Source organism: Gasterosteus aculeatus, chromosome Y (assembly GCF_964276395.1).
Source record: "Gasterosteus aculeatus chromosome Y, fGasAcu3.hap1.1, whole genome shotgun sequence".
NCBI lineage: Eukaryota > Metazoa > Chordata > Actinopteri > Perciformes > Gasterosteidae > Gasterosteus > Gasterosteus aculeatus.
The window spans coordinates 6189642-6205993 of record NC_135709.1 but is presented as its reverse complement, the minus strand read 5'-3'; the positions used below and the strand labels follow the sequence as shown (position 1 = coordinate 6205993).

Genomic DNA, 16352 nt, shown 5'->3' with positions numbered 1-16352 from the left:
TAAACACACTCAGCGGTCGCCTCTTCAGACTGCTGCTCGTTCTAGGTCAATAATGGTAAAGAAAGCCAGGGTGGTCTGCTGAGTTTGGTTTGGCCGTACTCGCTATGCGGGCTGGAGAGGCGATCGGGTTTCGTGTGTGGTCGAGGCCGGATCACTGGGAGATTACCTCTGGGCTGGGAACCGCCAGCGCACAAAGCAGACAGAGGTCTGCCTGTGCCCCTGGCCTCGCTTTGACCAGTGCCCAGGGCCTTCCTGCATCCGTCAGGCCCCTCGGGACCAGCTCACACACCAGAATTACTGTATAATACATCTATAGCCGGGATCAGAGTAGCAGAAAACTCCCAACGTTTGGGCTTTTCACCTGCGGTGCTGTACCGAATCGTGCAACAAAACGACTGAATAGAGGCCTCAGTTTTTAGTATGTTTAGATGTTTCCTGAATAATTCTTCCTTCACCAAAGCTGACCTTCACTGGTCCTCTGAGCATGTTTTAGATAAACACTGTGCACATAGGGAGCATAATGGTAAATAAGTACAATAGTGACATGAACCATACACCGCAGACTAGCCGCACCCGTGTAGCCTTGGACGTTGTACAGCGGAGTTTGGGGGATTTGTTTTTTTGTAAGCTCTCGGCGAAGTGAACCTGAGCAGCAGTGTCTTACCAATAACAATAGCACTTATCGCAGCGGTCCCCGCGGTACAATTAAAATTCCGTCAGAGTCTTCAATCTGCCTCCCAGCCATGCCTGCTGTTTCTCGGCCCTCGTGGGCCACGTCAATTCCTCTGTTGCAATATATAATTCACGAGCCACCAAACAGCGATGAGGACTCACCTGGAGACTCAGAGGCCCAGCAGTGCAGAACCACACACGGCGAGCCATCGTGCGTGAAGCCGTGAAACATTTGTTAGGGGGGGGGCGAGCTGCGTGTTACATGGTAACTCAAACCAGCTTGGCTGTTTCTGATCTCAGGGTCGCTCGCCTTTATTGCATCCTCCTCCGATCGTCCATTTTCTTTGCTTTCTCTGTAAGGCTTTTCTTTTTTCCTGCACTTTTTCCTTCCATCTTCTCAAAGACAACTGTGGTGTCCTCTAAAACCAATTTGGATGTATATATCTTCTATTTGCAGACAATTCCATAGTGATGCATTGGCGTAACATGTGGAGTCTCGGAGTGGTTGCTTTTAGTTAAAACCAATTAGAAATGACCAGAAATAACAGCGCCTGGAGACAGAGAAGTCATTTTTCTCCTGAGCCTCCCCTGAGAATTGCCCTCTCCATGGATTAAGTGTTTTAGTATATTAGGGGGCAGCTGATTAGAATCATTGTGCTTTTTTAATCATTATATTTTTGTATAGTTGTATAGTTTATAGCAGGATAATAGCTAATAAGGCTATGTGTGTCACTGCAAAAGGGAAGATTGTTTAAATTACTTTGTGTATGAAACTTGGCCTTCAGTCTGCCAAAGTTAGAACAGCACAGAGGTCCTTGAATCCGCTCATCCATCCCATTGCACGAGATAAGCATTAATGCAAGGGTAACCTTGCATCCTGTGTTTGTACTTTAGATGCATATATCCTTGTTTGATCAGTTTGAGAATATATATAATAGACTTTCTCCCTATATAAGCACTACCCACTATTCAAGCCCGAATTAGTCCTGTCAAATGTATGTACTCCTACAAAACACCTTTTGCACCTTTGCTGTGTCTAAGAAGACAAATGCATTAGTTGTCTCTAATTATTCGCTCTCTCCAGAATGTATTAATATGTTAATACCGTCAAGCGGGCAAATGTCAGCATTCAAAAGATGGACTGTTGAATGCGGCAACATCCATCATTCTTAAGATGACCACTCTTAGCCACCATTAACTAGTAACCTCAGGAGTAGACTAAAATTAACAGTCCCATACAACCGCCATCATTAAAACGGGACGATAACCAAACCTTCTCATTATTGTCGGATGTTTTTGTCTTTTTTTCACCCTAATGCGGGGCCTTATTGTGGAGGCTGTAACGCCAGCATCCCCGAGGCCCACGGTATTGACCAGGAATTGCAGTAGGTGTCTTGTCCCTCCCCCCAACAACCCCCTCTCGCCGGGGCCTCGCTGGCTCTTCCAGCAGCTGGAGTTGCATGTGGAGCGGGCGGGGGGAAGCGAGCCTCCCTGTCTCCTCAGTCTGTCTCCTCAGTCTCTCCTCAGTCACTGAATGAGGATAAGTGAGGAGCGCCAGTCAATGAATCAAGCAGCAGGAAGGGAGCAGCCAGGGGGAGCAGAGGGGGGGGGGTGTGACATCCCCACGGGAGAGGCCTCGCATTAGGAACCTCCTCGTCTGTGTGTTTCTGGCACAGGTTAAATGGATCACTCCCATTAGCGCACTGAAAGGACAGCTCCATTATATGAAGAAGACTGTAACTTTGAATGTCACGGTGCAACAACCCCAGAGCACGCCTCGTCTCCCAGGGAGGCAGGGTGACAATAACCATCCATGATAATCATTCCCTGTCTGGCTTTAAGGAACCTGAAATTATGACGTACAGCCTGCCATGCGCCTCAGACTTCATTATAGCGCTGTCACTTTGAGTCGCCTGCGATGGCACCGCGCTCAACAGCCGGCTGCAGCGGAGAGGCTGCCAAACCCAGACTCGCTCTCCTCCCATCTAAATGGCGTGTTTACAGGATTTGTGCCCTCTCTGCAGATAGCTGTGGTGGAGGTAAACCTCCACTCAACGGCAGAGTTCCTCTCCACCACAGGCAGAGTCTCGTGAGAACACGTTCCGAATTGTTTACCAATGCAAGGGGAAATATGACCAATGATCAAATGCCACACAGGCCACACAACTCTCCCTCGTTCTATCGTGAGAAACGTTCAAATTGGAATCCGGTCTATAACTTCAATATCAGCCATAAATAAATAATCCCCAGAAGGCACTCTGGTGTTAATGAAAGGCGGAACTCGAGTTGTAAGAGAGTTTAATGCAGCCTGTTTGTCCGCCAAGGAGAGCTTCACCTCCACGCTGACCTCTGAACCTGCCGTCAAGTTGAGGAGACGTGAGCTGGCAGGCATGGCCAATGTCAGTGCCCAGAGCAAACTTAATTTCTTTCTCACCACCTGACTCATTCGTTGGCTTTGTGGCCCCTTCTCCTCCATGCGGTCACGGAGGGATGGGCGGTTTTGGTCGGGACTCTTTATTAGAAATAAATAGAACAGCTGTGACTGTCTTTACTGCTGGGTTTCTATTTAATAAGGGAATTTGCCAATTTGTTATTTCTTTCTGTACATCTGGTGTTATTGTGTTTTTGACATTTGAGTTTTTGATAACTAGGTCCACGGTAAGACAAAAAAAAAAGGTTTACCGTTTCCTGTGGCGTGAGAACCCATTTGCACGCCACAAGCTTTGTGGTGACGTAGTACACATTTCTGGTGACTATACTACACAAAAAAGAGAGGAAGAGGTTGACAACTGGATGATTTAAAAAATGCAGGTTTCATAACAGATTCACTGGTAATATGCAGCAGTGCATGTTAGGCCCTAAGGACACTTCAATACTTGAATAATAAAATGTTCAAAGTCCAGTGAACCAAACCTTTTACAGTAAATATCCCCCCTTAATCTCATAGAGCAGTGTTGCAATAGGGGTACAACTTAGTATCCAAATTGAACAAAGACATAGGAAATGTAATAGTTACACAATCATGATCATTAAATACTGAACTTCTGAGAATTGGAAACAAGCCTTCAAAATGTCATATACGTTGGTAGTTCTTGAAGAAGTGGTACAACGAGCAAAGCAGCTTCTGAGTATTATCGCTGTGGTCTGTGCGGTTACCTTGGGCCAAAGCACGCACGCACACGCCTCACGTGCTCTCACATAGGCTTGTGTTTTATTCCACTTCCTTCGTTAAAACATTTTACAAATGTTTTGTTCACACCTTGGTGGACTGTGGTAAGTCAGAAGACAAACATGCTGCTGTAGAAAACACTCCTTTTCAATTGATCATGTCCCTTTTCGAATTGTCACTTCACCAATAAATAGTTTTTTCTAATGCAGTTTCCACTAAGCACGCCATTGATGCTTCTTACATTTAGGGTCAAAACAAAGAGCTGCTTATTAGTAGCTTTGCAGCTGCCTTGTCTTGAGACCGCTGCTCTTTAATGGCCCATCAGCTCTCGCTGGCTCCGGTGTCATCTGATTGAAGTGTAGAATTAAGACTGGATTTCTGTTTATTTCCTCCTCGCGTATAATGTCACAGTTGGACGGAGCAGAAGCTTTTGGCCCGGAGCACTGGAACAATGCTAAAGCTCCATCACAGAGCGCGGGCCCCCCTAGGTGACTGTTTTCGCTCTTTCTGCTCGGCGAAGTTGATGTTAGTTACGTGTTTCTGTGTGTATGTCTATAGGAGGCTGAAGGGCTTATTTGTTTTCCCCCTCGTTGCTCTTTGACTCGTTTCCCCTCAAACGTGTCCGAAACATTGTTATCTCCGGCCAGACGCCTTTTTCACAGAGAGTTATTGAATCACGTCAGCTCGCCGTCCCCCGAGTTTCAAACGCATGCCATAGACAAGTGGGATCTATTAGTGGGCAATCGCCCCGCAAAGCGCCAGCATCCAGCGGGCCGCTGGGGACCACGGCTGGCTGTGCGCTCGTCCGCTTCGGGCTCCCGGGGCATTAGACCAATGTTGAGGACGGCAAGAAGCCGAAGTGGCTCACTGGATGAATTGACGCCCTGAAGGGGCGAGGCAGGGCAGCGTGAGCAGCTGACTCGCACTACTCAGACCGGCCACTTGTTTGATGAGCGGTTTGCAACTTGCAGACACGACTGCTTGTATCTCGTATATGTATATTTTTTTACCTGTTAGCATGTGGTTCATTACAAATTGGTACATTTTAGGATGAAGATATTTCATCCTGGACGCTACAGTGCTTATTTCATTGCAGCACTGCTTTTTTCCAAAAACCTTTACTTTTATTTCCAGTATAATTCCACATGGAGAGATTTTCTCAGCAATTAGAATTATGACTGTCTAATTTCTTTAACTACCTGTCTGGTTGAAATATTGAATTTCTTAGAAGACTGCCCCAATAATATGTGTACTTGAGTGCCAATTCTAGGTACTTGATTAGTGTTATTTTCTGCTACATTATATTTCTACACTAATACATTCCATAAATAAATACTGTAGTTTATAATAACAAGACAGAAAACAATTTGTTGATACAGAACATTTTTTAAGTATTGCGTCATTGGTCCCCATTGGCAAGTTAACCACCTAACAAGAAGAATGTAAAGTATATATTTATACTCAAAAATCTTTAAAAGACATTGCTGACAAGACAATGCCCCAACATCATTTTAGTCACCCTCATAACCCCTTCAAAGTTTACAGCTCAGATTCATTCTAATGACATATAAATAGCATGTATAGCCTTTGCCACGCCACATTGTTGCTTACATTTAGATCACGCCACCCGCAACAGTATGGTTTGTCTTCATTTGATGATTTTTATTCGCTTGTCACTAGCTTGTCAAAATAATAATAAATGGAATCTGTTAAGATTTGTGTTCCGCCCACTGCTGGTATCAAGCACCATTTAAAAAGTAGATTATGAATATTTGATGTAATTCTTTTCTTTATTTCCTGACGTGTTGTGTACCATCATTTGTGCTTTGATTCATTGATTGTAATGTTCGTTCATAAAGGTTTTTTGTACACACTGTCTTGAAAAAAAGGTCCTTATCTGAAAAAGTGAATAAAGGATTAACTAACTAACTAACCAGGGAAGTCAAATTGCCTTATTCCCGCTCTGGGCCACAGGCTTAGTCATGTGCTCGTGCCCGATCAGGGCGGCTGCTCAACACATTATCATTCCAAATGTTGTTCATGTATAATTTTTCATTCATGCCCGCTGAGGATAAAGCTTCAACCTTGCGGTTGTTAAAGTTAATGCAGCATGGCTGTAGGTCACATAGCAGCCTACACACACACACAACATTCCTGGGCCTGCAACCTCGGTGACCTTGGTCAGTGACGGTGACCTCTCCATCGCCGCCGCCACCTTCCGTTAGCTGTACGCACTGTGTGGCTTTTCTTCAGTGGGTATCATTTTCATGGTTTGTTTTCTCTTTGCAGGTATCTCCGTAACAAAGAAGACGCATACTTGTGAGTACACCATTTTTTCTTGTGTTGCACAACAATGGCATGGCCGTAAAAATGCAATTTAATTACAAGGACATTTCTACACTGACTCAATTCTGGGAAAATCTCCCTACCTCGTATACAGAAGAGGTGATAAGATCTTGTTTCTGTTGACTCTTTCATCAGTGCCTGCGTGAATATTGTCGCCCGACTAGCATTGTAATAAATCAATACCCTCACTTAGATCAGTGGGATCCTCTTTCACTGTATTTCTCCGTTCTGCAGTGAATATGATGATAACCCCAGAGAGGAAATTAAAATGCTGTGCAGTCATATGACTGTTTGATAATCATGCACAGTTGAGCAGAGTGTGTGCTGAAGCACTCCTTTGTTTTCTGCAAGGCCTTTGCAGCTGAGCAACACGGATGTGGTGTGTTGTGTGGTGGCTTGCAAGCTCTGAAGCTGATTAACTACCAAGAGTTTGTACTCTCCGTGTACAGATGGTATCGCCGCAATTGAAAGACGCAGAATTATTTTTGCTGTACAGTGGCAGTACACAGGCCTTGCCTTGTCTCACCACCACCACGCAAGCCTTTTTCAATTTCAGCCTGCTCATAAAGAATTGATGAACAGTCAAACCTGTAGCAATCAATGATTTGAGAGAGTTGTACTCTATTTTGACAAGTGTGAAGTGTAATCGAAAAGCATGTAAAAACGCTTTTGTGCCGTGTGCTGCGGTGTGTGTGTGTGTGTGTGTGTGTCTTCATGCCCTGCTGTGTGAATGGAAAAAACAAGCCCTGAAGGCGATCCTTTCCCTCTGATCACTCTGATAAAACTCGTGGAGAGGGAAGGCCAGAGGGCTTTTCTGTAAGAGGGGTCGTAGAGTTCTAGGTTGTGAGAAGCTGCATCTCGCCCTGTAAAAAAAACAAAACATCAGACAACAGGGCAAAGGATGTTGTTAACATATATGAGTATATGCCCTCCATTGTCACAATCTGTTGTATTTACTTTCCTATACATTATATACAGTATTGTGTGTTAAGCGTTGGCCAATACGATGCCCCTGAATGGACATGTGACCTCGGAGAGGTCAAGTGAACCTGCGTTCAATAAAGACGACTCAGTTCAAGTCAAACAGCCATGATGCTCCACTTGTGTTATTTGTACTGTATTTACTCAAACAGTCCTGTCGAAACAGCAGCACAACTGTGTGTTATGCTATTTACTTGTCTGGAGGGACTTCGGTGTGTTTTTTTTTTCTCTCCCGTGTGCGTGTTCGTGTCAGGATATCTTCAAGGTAGCACAGAAACGCTTTGACCCGCCATCCGCCGCCCCGCTATCTTAATTAGTGCGGCGCTAAGCACCTCAACACCGGAAGGGGGCTCAAATCAAAGAGCATGATTTAGGAGTCTCGGGTTCAAAGCCCTGGGCAGAGAGTGGTCCACGCTGTCTCATATCAGTGAGAAATATTCAAATCCAGTCCTCGTGAGGAAATCAAAGTAAAGCCCCTTAACAAGAAGCTGATTGCTGTGCCTCACAGTCAGGAAGCGTCTGTTAGAACCTCGACAGAACTGTGTGCACAGAGAGCGAGTTCAAGGGCTGGTTAATGGTCATTGAGGACACGGAGCGACGGTCTCTCTCGGAGAAGCCTGGTGATTATATGGTGGAGTAATAATGATGGAGGCGCCTCTGCCCTACATGGTTACAGCCAGGCCATCTATTTCTGTTCTCGGAGTGCAAACATTGGATTCCCCACTACGCCAGTCCACACCGCCGCCCGTGATGCGACCTTGGCAGTCTTACTTGTGTGTGTTGGTGTGTTTTAGGAGGTCTTCCCAGTCCAACTTAGACCACAGGGACGGGCCGTGTCTCTGACTAACTCCCCACTCTGCCTGAGTGATCAAACTGCTGGAAGCTCCCCGCCATGCCAGTCCCCTCATCAATATAAATTACAGGGGCAGCTGTTCACTGGCAAACTCTCGTCTCCTCTCCTCTCCTCTTCTTCCCTCTTTCATTCAACCAACGTCACTAATCACAGAGCCGTCAGAAGGTGAAGTATTCTAGATGAAAACAGATACTGATGTTCCCAATGACTGCAATGTCCTCTCTGAGGACTGGCTACTTTAAGGACTTGAGTAGATTTATTTTGTGAGGCGGTACCTTCTCTTTCTTCATTCCCTGTAAGGTGCGGCCCCTTGGCAGCCCTTTCATTAACCACGAGGCAATAATTCTCAGCAAGAAGTCCGCTGTGGTTTTCCTGTTCGTTTCCCTGACAGCTTTACATCTTGTAAGAATACGTGTTCAAGATTTGGAGCCTGGTCGGGGTTATCAAAAATTCAGCCGAACGACTTCTCTCGTTCTGGGAAATTTATTTGTCAGATCACAGGTCAAGTATCAGCGCTGCGTTTGCAAAGGCAGGAGCAGTTCAGGCAGCACACAGGCCGGAAGAACAACTAACTAACATCAGCAAGAACATCATGTTTTATAACCCTTGAAAGACAGAGAAGGAATGATTTCTATTGGCCCTAAACTGGCGTAGAGGAGGACCTTCCACCTCCCGCATCTAAAGATCCGGTCACATCCAATGTCCAGACTCCTGACTTAACGTAAACATCGTAAACAGAGTGTGTATGTTGAATAGTGTTGGTGTGTCTCTAACCCCCCCTTTGGCTGGTAAATCTTCTAGTTGACCCGCAGACCTTACATTCCTCAGCCAGGACATAAACTGACTCCCCATCCTGTCAGACTCGTGTCTGCCTGCTCGGCACATCCTGCTTACCCCCCTTTACCTAACTCTTAAATCAAGACAAGACAGCGAACCCCCAACTAAGCCCATGAAAAGAACTTTTGATTATCAATCTGCTACTGTTGTATTGACTTTTAGCAGCAGTCGATGTTAAATAACAAAGACGGAATTGCCTGTGACAGAGGCGACAAAAAGAGATCCAAGGCTTAAACTCTTGATTGCATTTAGCTTGTTTCCTTCTCTTACTCCGATGCCGGACATCAGAAACGCACGCGGTCGCCGTCTCCTGCCTCAGCGAGGCTGCGTTGCTGTGAGATGGATTTCCGTTTGGACCTGTTGAGAGAGAGATGGAGTGGAGGATTAGATGCAGCAGCTGATTCCCCCGGGATTAGACATCTCACCTCTAATCTCCCAGTCCAGGGCTGCGTCTCTCGGCTCGAATAGCAGAGAGCGAGCTAATGGAGCACATCCCCTGATTACCTGCAGCTTAATCCTCTCTCACTCTTGCAGATGAAGTACAATATACTGATTGTCTGACTAACCACTCAGACTACGCTACACTGTAAAAAAAAAAGTGTACACAAAAAGACAAAACATACAGAATTAATTATTAATCCCTCAAAACAAAAAAACAACAACAACAATATTCTAATAAATTCTCAAACTGTCCACAAAAATCCCCATAGAGGCTAAAGAATAACGAATACCGTTGTTTTATTTTATTTCATTATACTTGAGGGGTGTTTGCAATATTCTGCCAATCCCCTGTGTTAATGTGTGGTGTGAGAGTGGAACAGAGCGGCCAGTGGGAGGCAGTCGTAGTAATGTGACTCTGGGAAAAGAAAAAAGGAAATGGACGATTCTCTCCTCTCTTCAGTCGTTCCCCCTGCATTTATTTCCGTTGCGATGACAGACTCCTTACTCTGATTGAGAAACATGGCCTTGCTCCTGCATCTTAATTCATTTCCCTGCAGCTTGTATCGAGTTTCTCTCGTCAGAAATGTAGTATCAGCAATGTAGTTCCCTTAAAGGAAAGGGATGATTTATATTTGTGAGTTACAGTGAATTATCATCAGTAACAGATATTCAACTCAAAGTTATAAAGCCAGAGTTTGTAGCCAGTGTGCATTTCAGATTACTCCTCTGAGGGGCTTTGTCTTCAGGGCTGTTTTACCCCTGTAAACTTTACATTACAGGTCAGCTGACGCTTTTATCCAAAGCGACTTACATTACATACTTACTTACTTACTTACTTACTTACTTACTTTTAACCCATGGCTCTTACATTTTGCCCAGGGAGCAATTAGAGGATAGGTGTCTTGCTCAAGGAGACACTTCGACATGGGACAGCCTGGAATCGAACCAACAACCTTGTGCTTCCCAGCACACCTTCTCTAACCACTGCGCCACGACGACCCCAGTTTACCTCTAAATTACATCGGATTCTGCTTAGATTTCTGCGTGGTACAATGCTAATCCGTTAGCCCTGTGAGTTGAGGTATTTTTAGCTAATGAAACACCAGATTTATGGTCTTTAATAGTGCTGTACATTGCCAACTTAGGCGAATAATATGTCCCAGTTGCCGTCTAATTTTGCTTAGCAACAGGCGCGCTCCTGTGGAACCGCCCCGGGGCAGTGTGAGTTGTCTCTGCGTAGCTCAGTTTTCTGTGCTCAGTGGCTGTTTGAAGGTATTTCATCACATTGTTGCCTTGATTCAGCTCTGTGGGGATTTGTTAGTTGCACTCATGTGGGAAGTGCATCCAGTACATTGTTAAACCCGGGCTGATAATGAAGATCAGCCAGCCAGAGTCCCCTGAGCTCGGCGCACAGAGATGGTCTAGTGCAGGGGTCTTCAGCGTTTTTCAGGCCAAGGTCCCCCAAACTGATGGCGAGATTGAGCAGGGACCCCCTATTCTACAGAGTTTCGTCCGCCATATTTTATTTTTGAGCTTTGCGCTTTTACGTGAGCATGAACGTGATCTGATTGGCTGGTGCCTCTGCTGTCGTATCAGCATGAAAGGAGCTGTGAGTGAACCGGTGCCCAGCTTGAGAGCTGCTGTGGACTGAAAGATAATGTCTTCTCCACTAATTTATCCGTTCGCTACAATGTGTTGGATTTATTTTAATGTGTAACAATAAAGAAGACAATAAATACAATTCCAATTCTGAAGACATTTAAATTTGTGGAAAAAAAATTGTCTTATCAACCAAAAATTTTGCGACCACCCTGCAGTACCTCCGCGGACCCCCTGTTGAAGACCTCTGGTCTAGTGAGACGCTCGGCACAGACATGGCGGAGGAGGACGAGTGCACACAGCAATGCACACAGACGCAGAGGAATAATCAGCACAAAGCATACGGTACTGAACTGTGCTACAGTATATTAGGGTAAAAAGAAGTGCATACTGCACATTAGATTAGTATTAACATGTTACCTACTAAACATAATTCGAAGTTTGTCAAATTGGCATTATTATGGTTAAACGTTGGTTGAGAAATATTGCAATCATTCCGATGTGGTGGCTCTTTTGTTATGGATTGGAATTGACAACGCGGGTGCCCACTAACCACCGGCACTCTCTCCGTGGAAGTCATTTGATTCTCAGCGTGGTACGAGTGGTTGGGGTTTCCTCTCCTAATACAGTAACATTGAATGCTTAAATTGATGCAACTTTTTTTCCTCCCGCCTCACTGTAGGTTACGGCTATTTTTTTTTCTTTCTCTGAAATAGGTCAATGTAATCACAACAGTGAGGGATGGACAGTCACTGTAAAAGGGAAATCAATAGAGCTATCTATTTGTCGTAAACCAGAACAGCATGATTTTTCTCCATTTTGCCTCTGGTGCCGTACTTACTTCTCTTCAACACAATACGGCAGGCCCTCATTTTTCAGTAAAAGCATTATGACTGCCATTTTGTAAAATTGCAAATGGCCTTTGTACGTGCACTTTCCTTGCATACGTTGGTGCAGACCAGTGGTCCCCAACCAACGGCCCACGGACTGGTACCGGTCCGTGGGCCGTTTGGTACCGGGCCGCACAACAGAAAGCCTATATTATTTTTTTTTCTGAAAAATATTTTATTTTGAAAATTGACCGGATTTTTTCCTAATTATGGGCGCTCGTCCATCTGACTTTGCAAGATTCCCCACGCGTCACCAGGCGTTTCTCCTCTTACCATGCACGGCAGTTTCGCCGACCAGCGAACACAGAGCGCACGACTACTACCCCTCCCTGTCGGACCTTCTCGAGCACGCACGGCGGCACACAGCCTCGTCTCTGTACGATGGTGTACGCGCGTTTGGCTTAGGACAAGAGTGTCGGCGGGTGACGGAAGGTTTGATTCATGGAGGGTGGCTGAGGCGGAGGTCATGGACCTCCTCCAGATGTAATCCTGACTGATGCTGATTGGGGGGCTTTAAGATGGGAGACATAATTAAATGTCCTCATGCCGTCATCAGTTTACGCAGAGACTGTCCTCCCGTGCGCCGAGCGCATCACTTTGACCTGCATTTATCCGACATTGGTTGTCTTCGCTTCTCACAGTTGTTAGTTGGAGTTGGAGTTAGAGGTGTGTTTCCGAGTGGAAACTGAAGTGGAGCCCAACAAAAAAAAAAATCTATCAACATTTTTTTTTTTTTAGATGTTAAAATAATGATGCAATATCGCGCATGAATTAAGGCAAGTTAAATGAAGATGTATAATTTACTTCCTGAATTATTCAGAAGAATGTTGTTGAATTAACCATGCAACGCGTTAGATGTCCCCCCATAATAAGATTATTATGAAAAATCATGGAAGCACAATTCAAAGACCAATAATGATCGTCACTGTGCAGGAAAAATAAATGTGTTGAGGGAAAGCAAAACAAAATAACCTCCATACATTTACTGAATCACGCCTTTCCAAACGATTGTCATTCTGCAGAGAAACTAAAGTAGAAAAAAAGTTCCATCGAACGAGAAGAAAACACAAGCGCTCACGAGGGCTTCCGGTGATATTACACATTTGTGCTGATCGCATTGTGCACATTTTGTTGAATCCGCTTTATTAGAGAAATGCTGTTTTTCTCCATTGCTAGTATTTTGTGTTTCTGTGGGTGTGCAGTGCGAGAACAGAGAGATGCGGTTAACCCATTGTGAAGTTAGCCGTTGTCAGGATCTCCGATCCCCCCGAGTTGGTTGATGAGAAGAATCGCAGCACGTTGATCAATTAAAGTAAAAAGTTAACATTTATTTAGAAGAGAAAAAGATTACATGATCAATTCTCCGCAGATATCTGGCTCTAACTATTGCTTGCAAGCAGGAGGTCCAACACACCAGCACGTATCTCAGCGCTCGGTGTAATGGCGTCTCCGAGCAGTAAAAACGCTGAGTTTTTATACACATGTGAAGGAAATTCTCCGTGCCAGCTACAAGAAGCTGCAAAGCAGGTTGAGATAAGAACCCAGGTGAAGATGAGGGTAGCACACACACACACAAGATCCTCCTCAGTGGCCGGTGCAAATCATAATTAATTGACATAAAGTAAAAAACGTGGATCCGTAACTTTCGTACCGAATGAGATATGAACCAAGGCCATGAACAGAAGTCCTTTGTTTTGAAGCGTCTATGAGCTTGAGTTGACCGCCCTCCCTTCTCAGGACACAGCTGCAAAGCAACATTTTGTATCATGCTGCTCTTTGCACATCAGGGTCAAATACAGGACACTTGAGACACGGCTTTAGCACAAAACAATGGTATAATATATTTTACCAGCACATGCATCTCACAATGTCATCATTAAGATTCTACAGATAACAGGCATGTGGATTTCTACTGCTAAGCATTACAGGATCCCAGACATCAAAGGCAGGTTTTCATTTTACTAGGTCTGCGGCAGAAGAAGAAGAAAAAAAAAAGCAGGCATGGAGACATGGAGTCAGGAAAATCCGGCAGATTGGGGGAAGAGAGGAGAGCATGCACGCGTACCTGCGTGAGTCGGGTGACACAGTGATCTGTAATGTATTTGCAGAGGGTCCCTCACGCGTAGTTAGCTCCTTGCTAAATCGCGTCCTCTCTGATTAAGTGACGCGCGGCCCTTGACAACGCCGGGGCCCGGCTGCAGTTTGGTTCACTTTAAAGATCAAGTTCATTTCTCAAAATGGTCATTAAAGTGCAGGTGTGCGTGGTTCAAATCGAAATGCTTTTCTTATTTTTGTTACGTGAGGGTACTATCAATCGTATTTTTTCTTTGTATAAATGTTGTAATGCTATTTCCAGTTCCACACAGACATCACAAAGGAGTTCCCCTTAATTCCGATTACTTTCTCTTTCAGCATGGTGCCATTATGCTTTTGCCATTACATCAGCATGAGCTGTTCCTCAGTGAATGTATTGAATGTACAAGGGAGAGAAATATGCTGTTCTCCAGTATTGTGCTGGATTACAGAATCAAGGTCGACTCACAAGACACAGAGCAGCATTATCCCTTAATCCTGTGTTTTGGTTTCAAATAGCCTTTTTACACCTAATCTTCACAAGTAAAATGACAAACATGAATACTGAGGTAGGTATTTAAATGTGCATTACCTGCGATGTTAAGGTCAAAGGCTTATGCTGACTTAAAGTGGCTCTACAATTTATGAAAGAACCGACAATCATGAGTTTGCCACTTATTTTGTTGCGGCTGTGTTACAGAGGACTGGGGAGTCTTGTGATGAAATTTCCCCAGGCGGTTTTAGATGGATAAGTCTGGGAACTTCTCATCCAAACTATGAGTCATTTGTTTGAAAATTATTTTGCTTTTACGCTGTAATATTTTGACTCTTTGACTCTCCCTTCGCATTAACTTCTCACTGTGTCTCCCTCGCCCTGCTGCACCGGAGAAGCTTCGTTGATGAGCCAACAGATGGGAAAGAGTGCACCAGCAGTTCTCTCCCCTTGACCACGCTGGTTTTAGTGTGTCCGTCAGGCTCGGCTGTGGCAGAGCTCGGAGGAAACTTAAAGGTGCTGTGAAAGACTAAAAGTGGGCCATCCGCTGCTGCCTCCTGTTGACCTACCTTGTTCAGAGGGTCCAGGTACAGACTGATGACAGCACTCCTCCTCAGCGGACCACATTACTAATGTGTGAAGGTGCAGGAGCAGCACACCGAGTGATGAATCACTCCTCTGCACCCATGGCATCCTCATAAGTCAAGAGTAAAAGTGTTGAAAGTGTGCGGGGGGGGGGGTAACCGGTGCACATCACGAATAGCCTGAAGATCTCCCTCAATCTTGAGCAAGACATTGGTCCCCCCCCCCCTGTGGATCACTTATCACTTATCATTAGGCTCGTATAACTTAGGGAAAGTAACTTTCATGCTTGAACGGAGCTGCCTTTTAATAGATTCTTATCTATTAAGCTACGTCGTGTTGATCTGGACGGCCTCGCTGGGCCCACCGCAGTACCTGAAGTCACTGAGAGAACATTAAGTATGGCTTAGTTTAAGTGCTGAGCAGTCGCATTACTCACCTTGCTTTTTCAATGAAAAGAATAATAGTTTATCCTAAACACAGAAACATACTCATTGTTTTGTTTTTTCATTGACGCAAATAATGTTCATCAAAGTTTATTCCTTCCTTTTTTTCATATTGCCTTAAGCCAGAAGGTTAATTATTTTAGTTTACACGCCGTCCTTCCGCCGGAGCATATTGGTGATGCTGTGGGAGTTTGTAAGTTTGACGCTAGGTAATACATCACAGACTCCGGGGGTGGGGGGTGGAGGGGGCAGGGAGGTCTCTCTGGTATGCTGCTCAATAATGGGCCGTGAATAAGAATAAGGACAACCAATCCCTCACGCCCAGTTATGGCCATAATTATCACAAGGAAAATGACTTGCGCTGTTTGGTTTGTCGTGGAGGGCCTGCGCCTTCCTAATCACATACCCCCCCACCGTCGTCCTCATGGCTTTGGGGGAGTTTTGCCAGTTCATTAGATTTCACAGGGTTCCACCTCCCCGCCTAGCCGGGCTAAGCTTCTCTCACACAGACTGCCATGCCTGTGATAATCTCCCCTTCGCTCCTTCTCTCTTCCCCCCTATCCCTTTCCTCTCCGTCCCCGAGGGGCAGAGCCGCACAAAGGAGATGCAGTGCAATTCATTGTTAAATCTGTCTAATCTGTTAAATTTCTAAAGAGATCTGTGAGATTCTGAATATCAATCCAGCAGTGCCGATGAGACCTCTTCACCAGCGCCTTTTCATCTGATAAACCAAATAAATAAACTAATTTGTTTGTCACTTAAATTACATCCTTTGTTGAATGTATGCGGCACATTTTTTCTTTTTTTTTAAGGCTGTGTCAATGGAGAGAACATTCAGTTCCAGTGGGCAGATAGCAAACACCTTTGTTTGCTGCTGAAGTGCCCAAAGACAGACAGGCAGGCAGGCAGATGTGGCCTGGCATTCCCCGTAGTTTGAATCTAGCGGGGAGATAACAACCAGGAAGCCGCA

At 45.0% G+C, this 16352-nt stretch overlaps 1 protein-coding gene across 1 annotated transcript in view; it reads left to right on the top strand.

The window, feature by feature from the left end:
* Positions 1 to 16352, top strand: part of LOC120812655 (nuclear receptor ROR-alpha A-like) — a 197987-nt gene that overhangs the window by 122802 nt on the left and 58833 nt on the right. The window contains exon 2 of the mRNA XM_040168802.2: positions 6131 to 6160. Coding sequence (XP_040024736.2) covers positions 6131 to 6160 — 30 coding nt within the window. The remainder of the gene's footprint in view (positions 1 to 6130; positions 6161 to 16352) is intronic.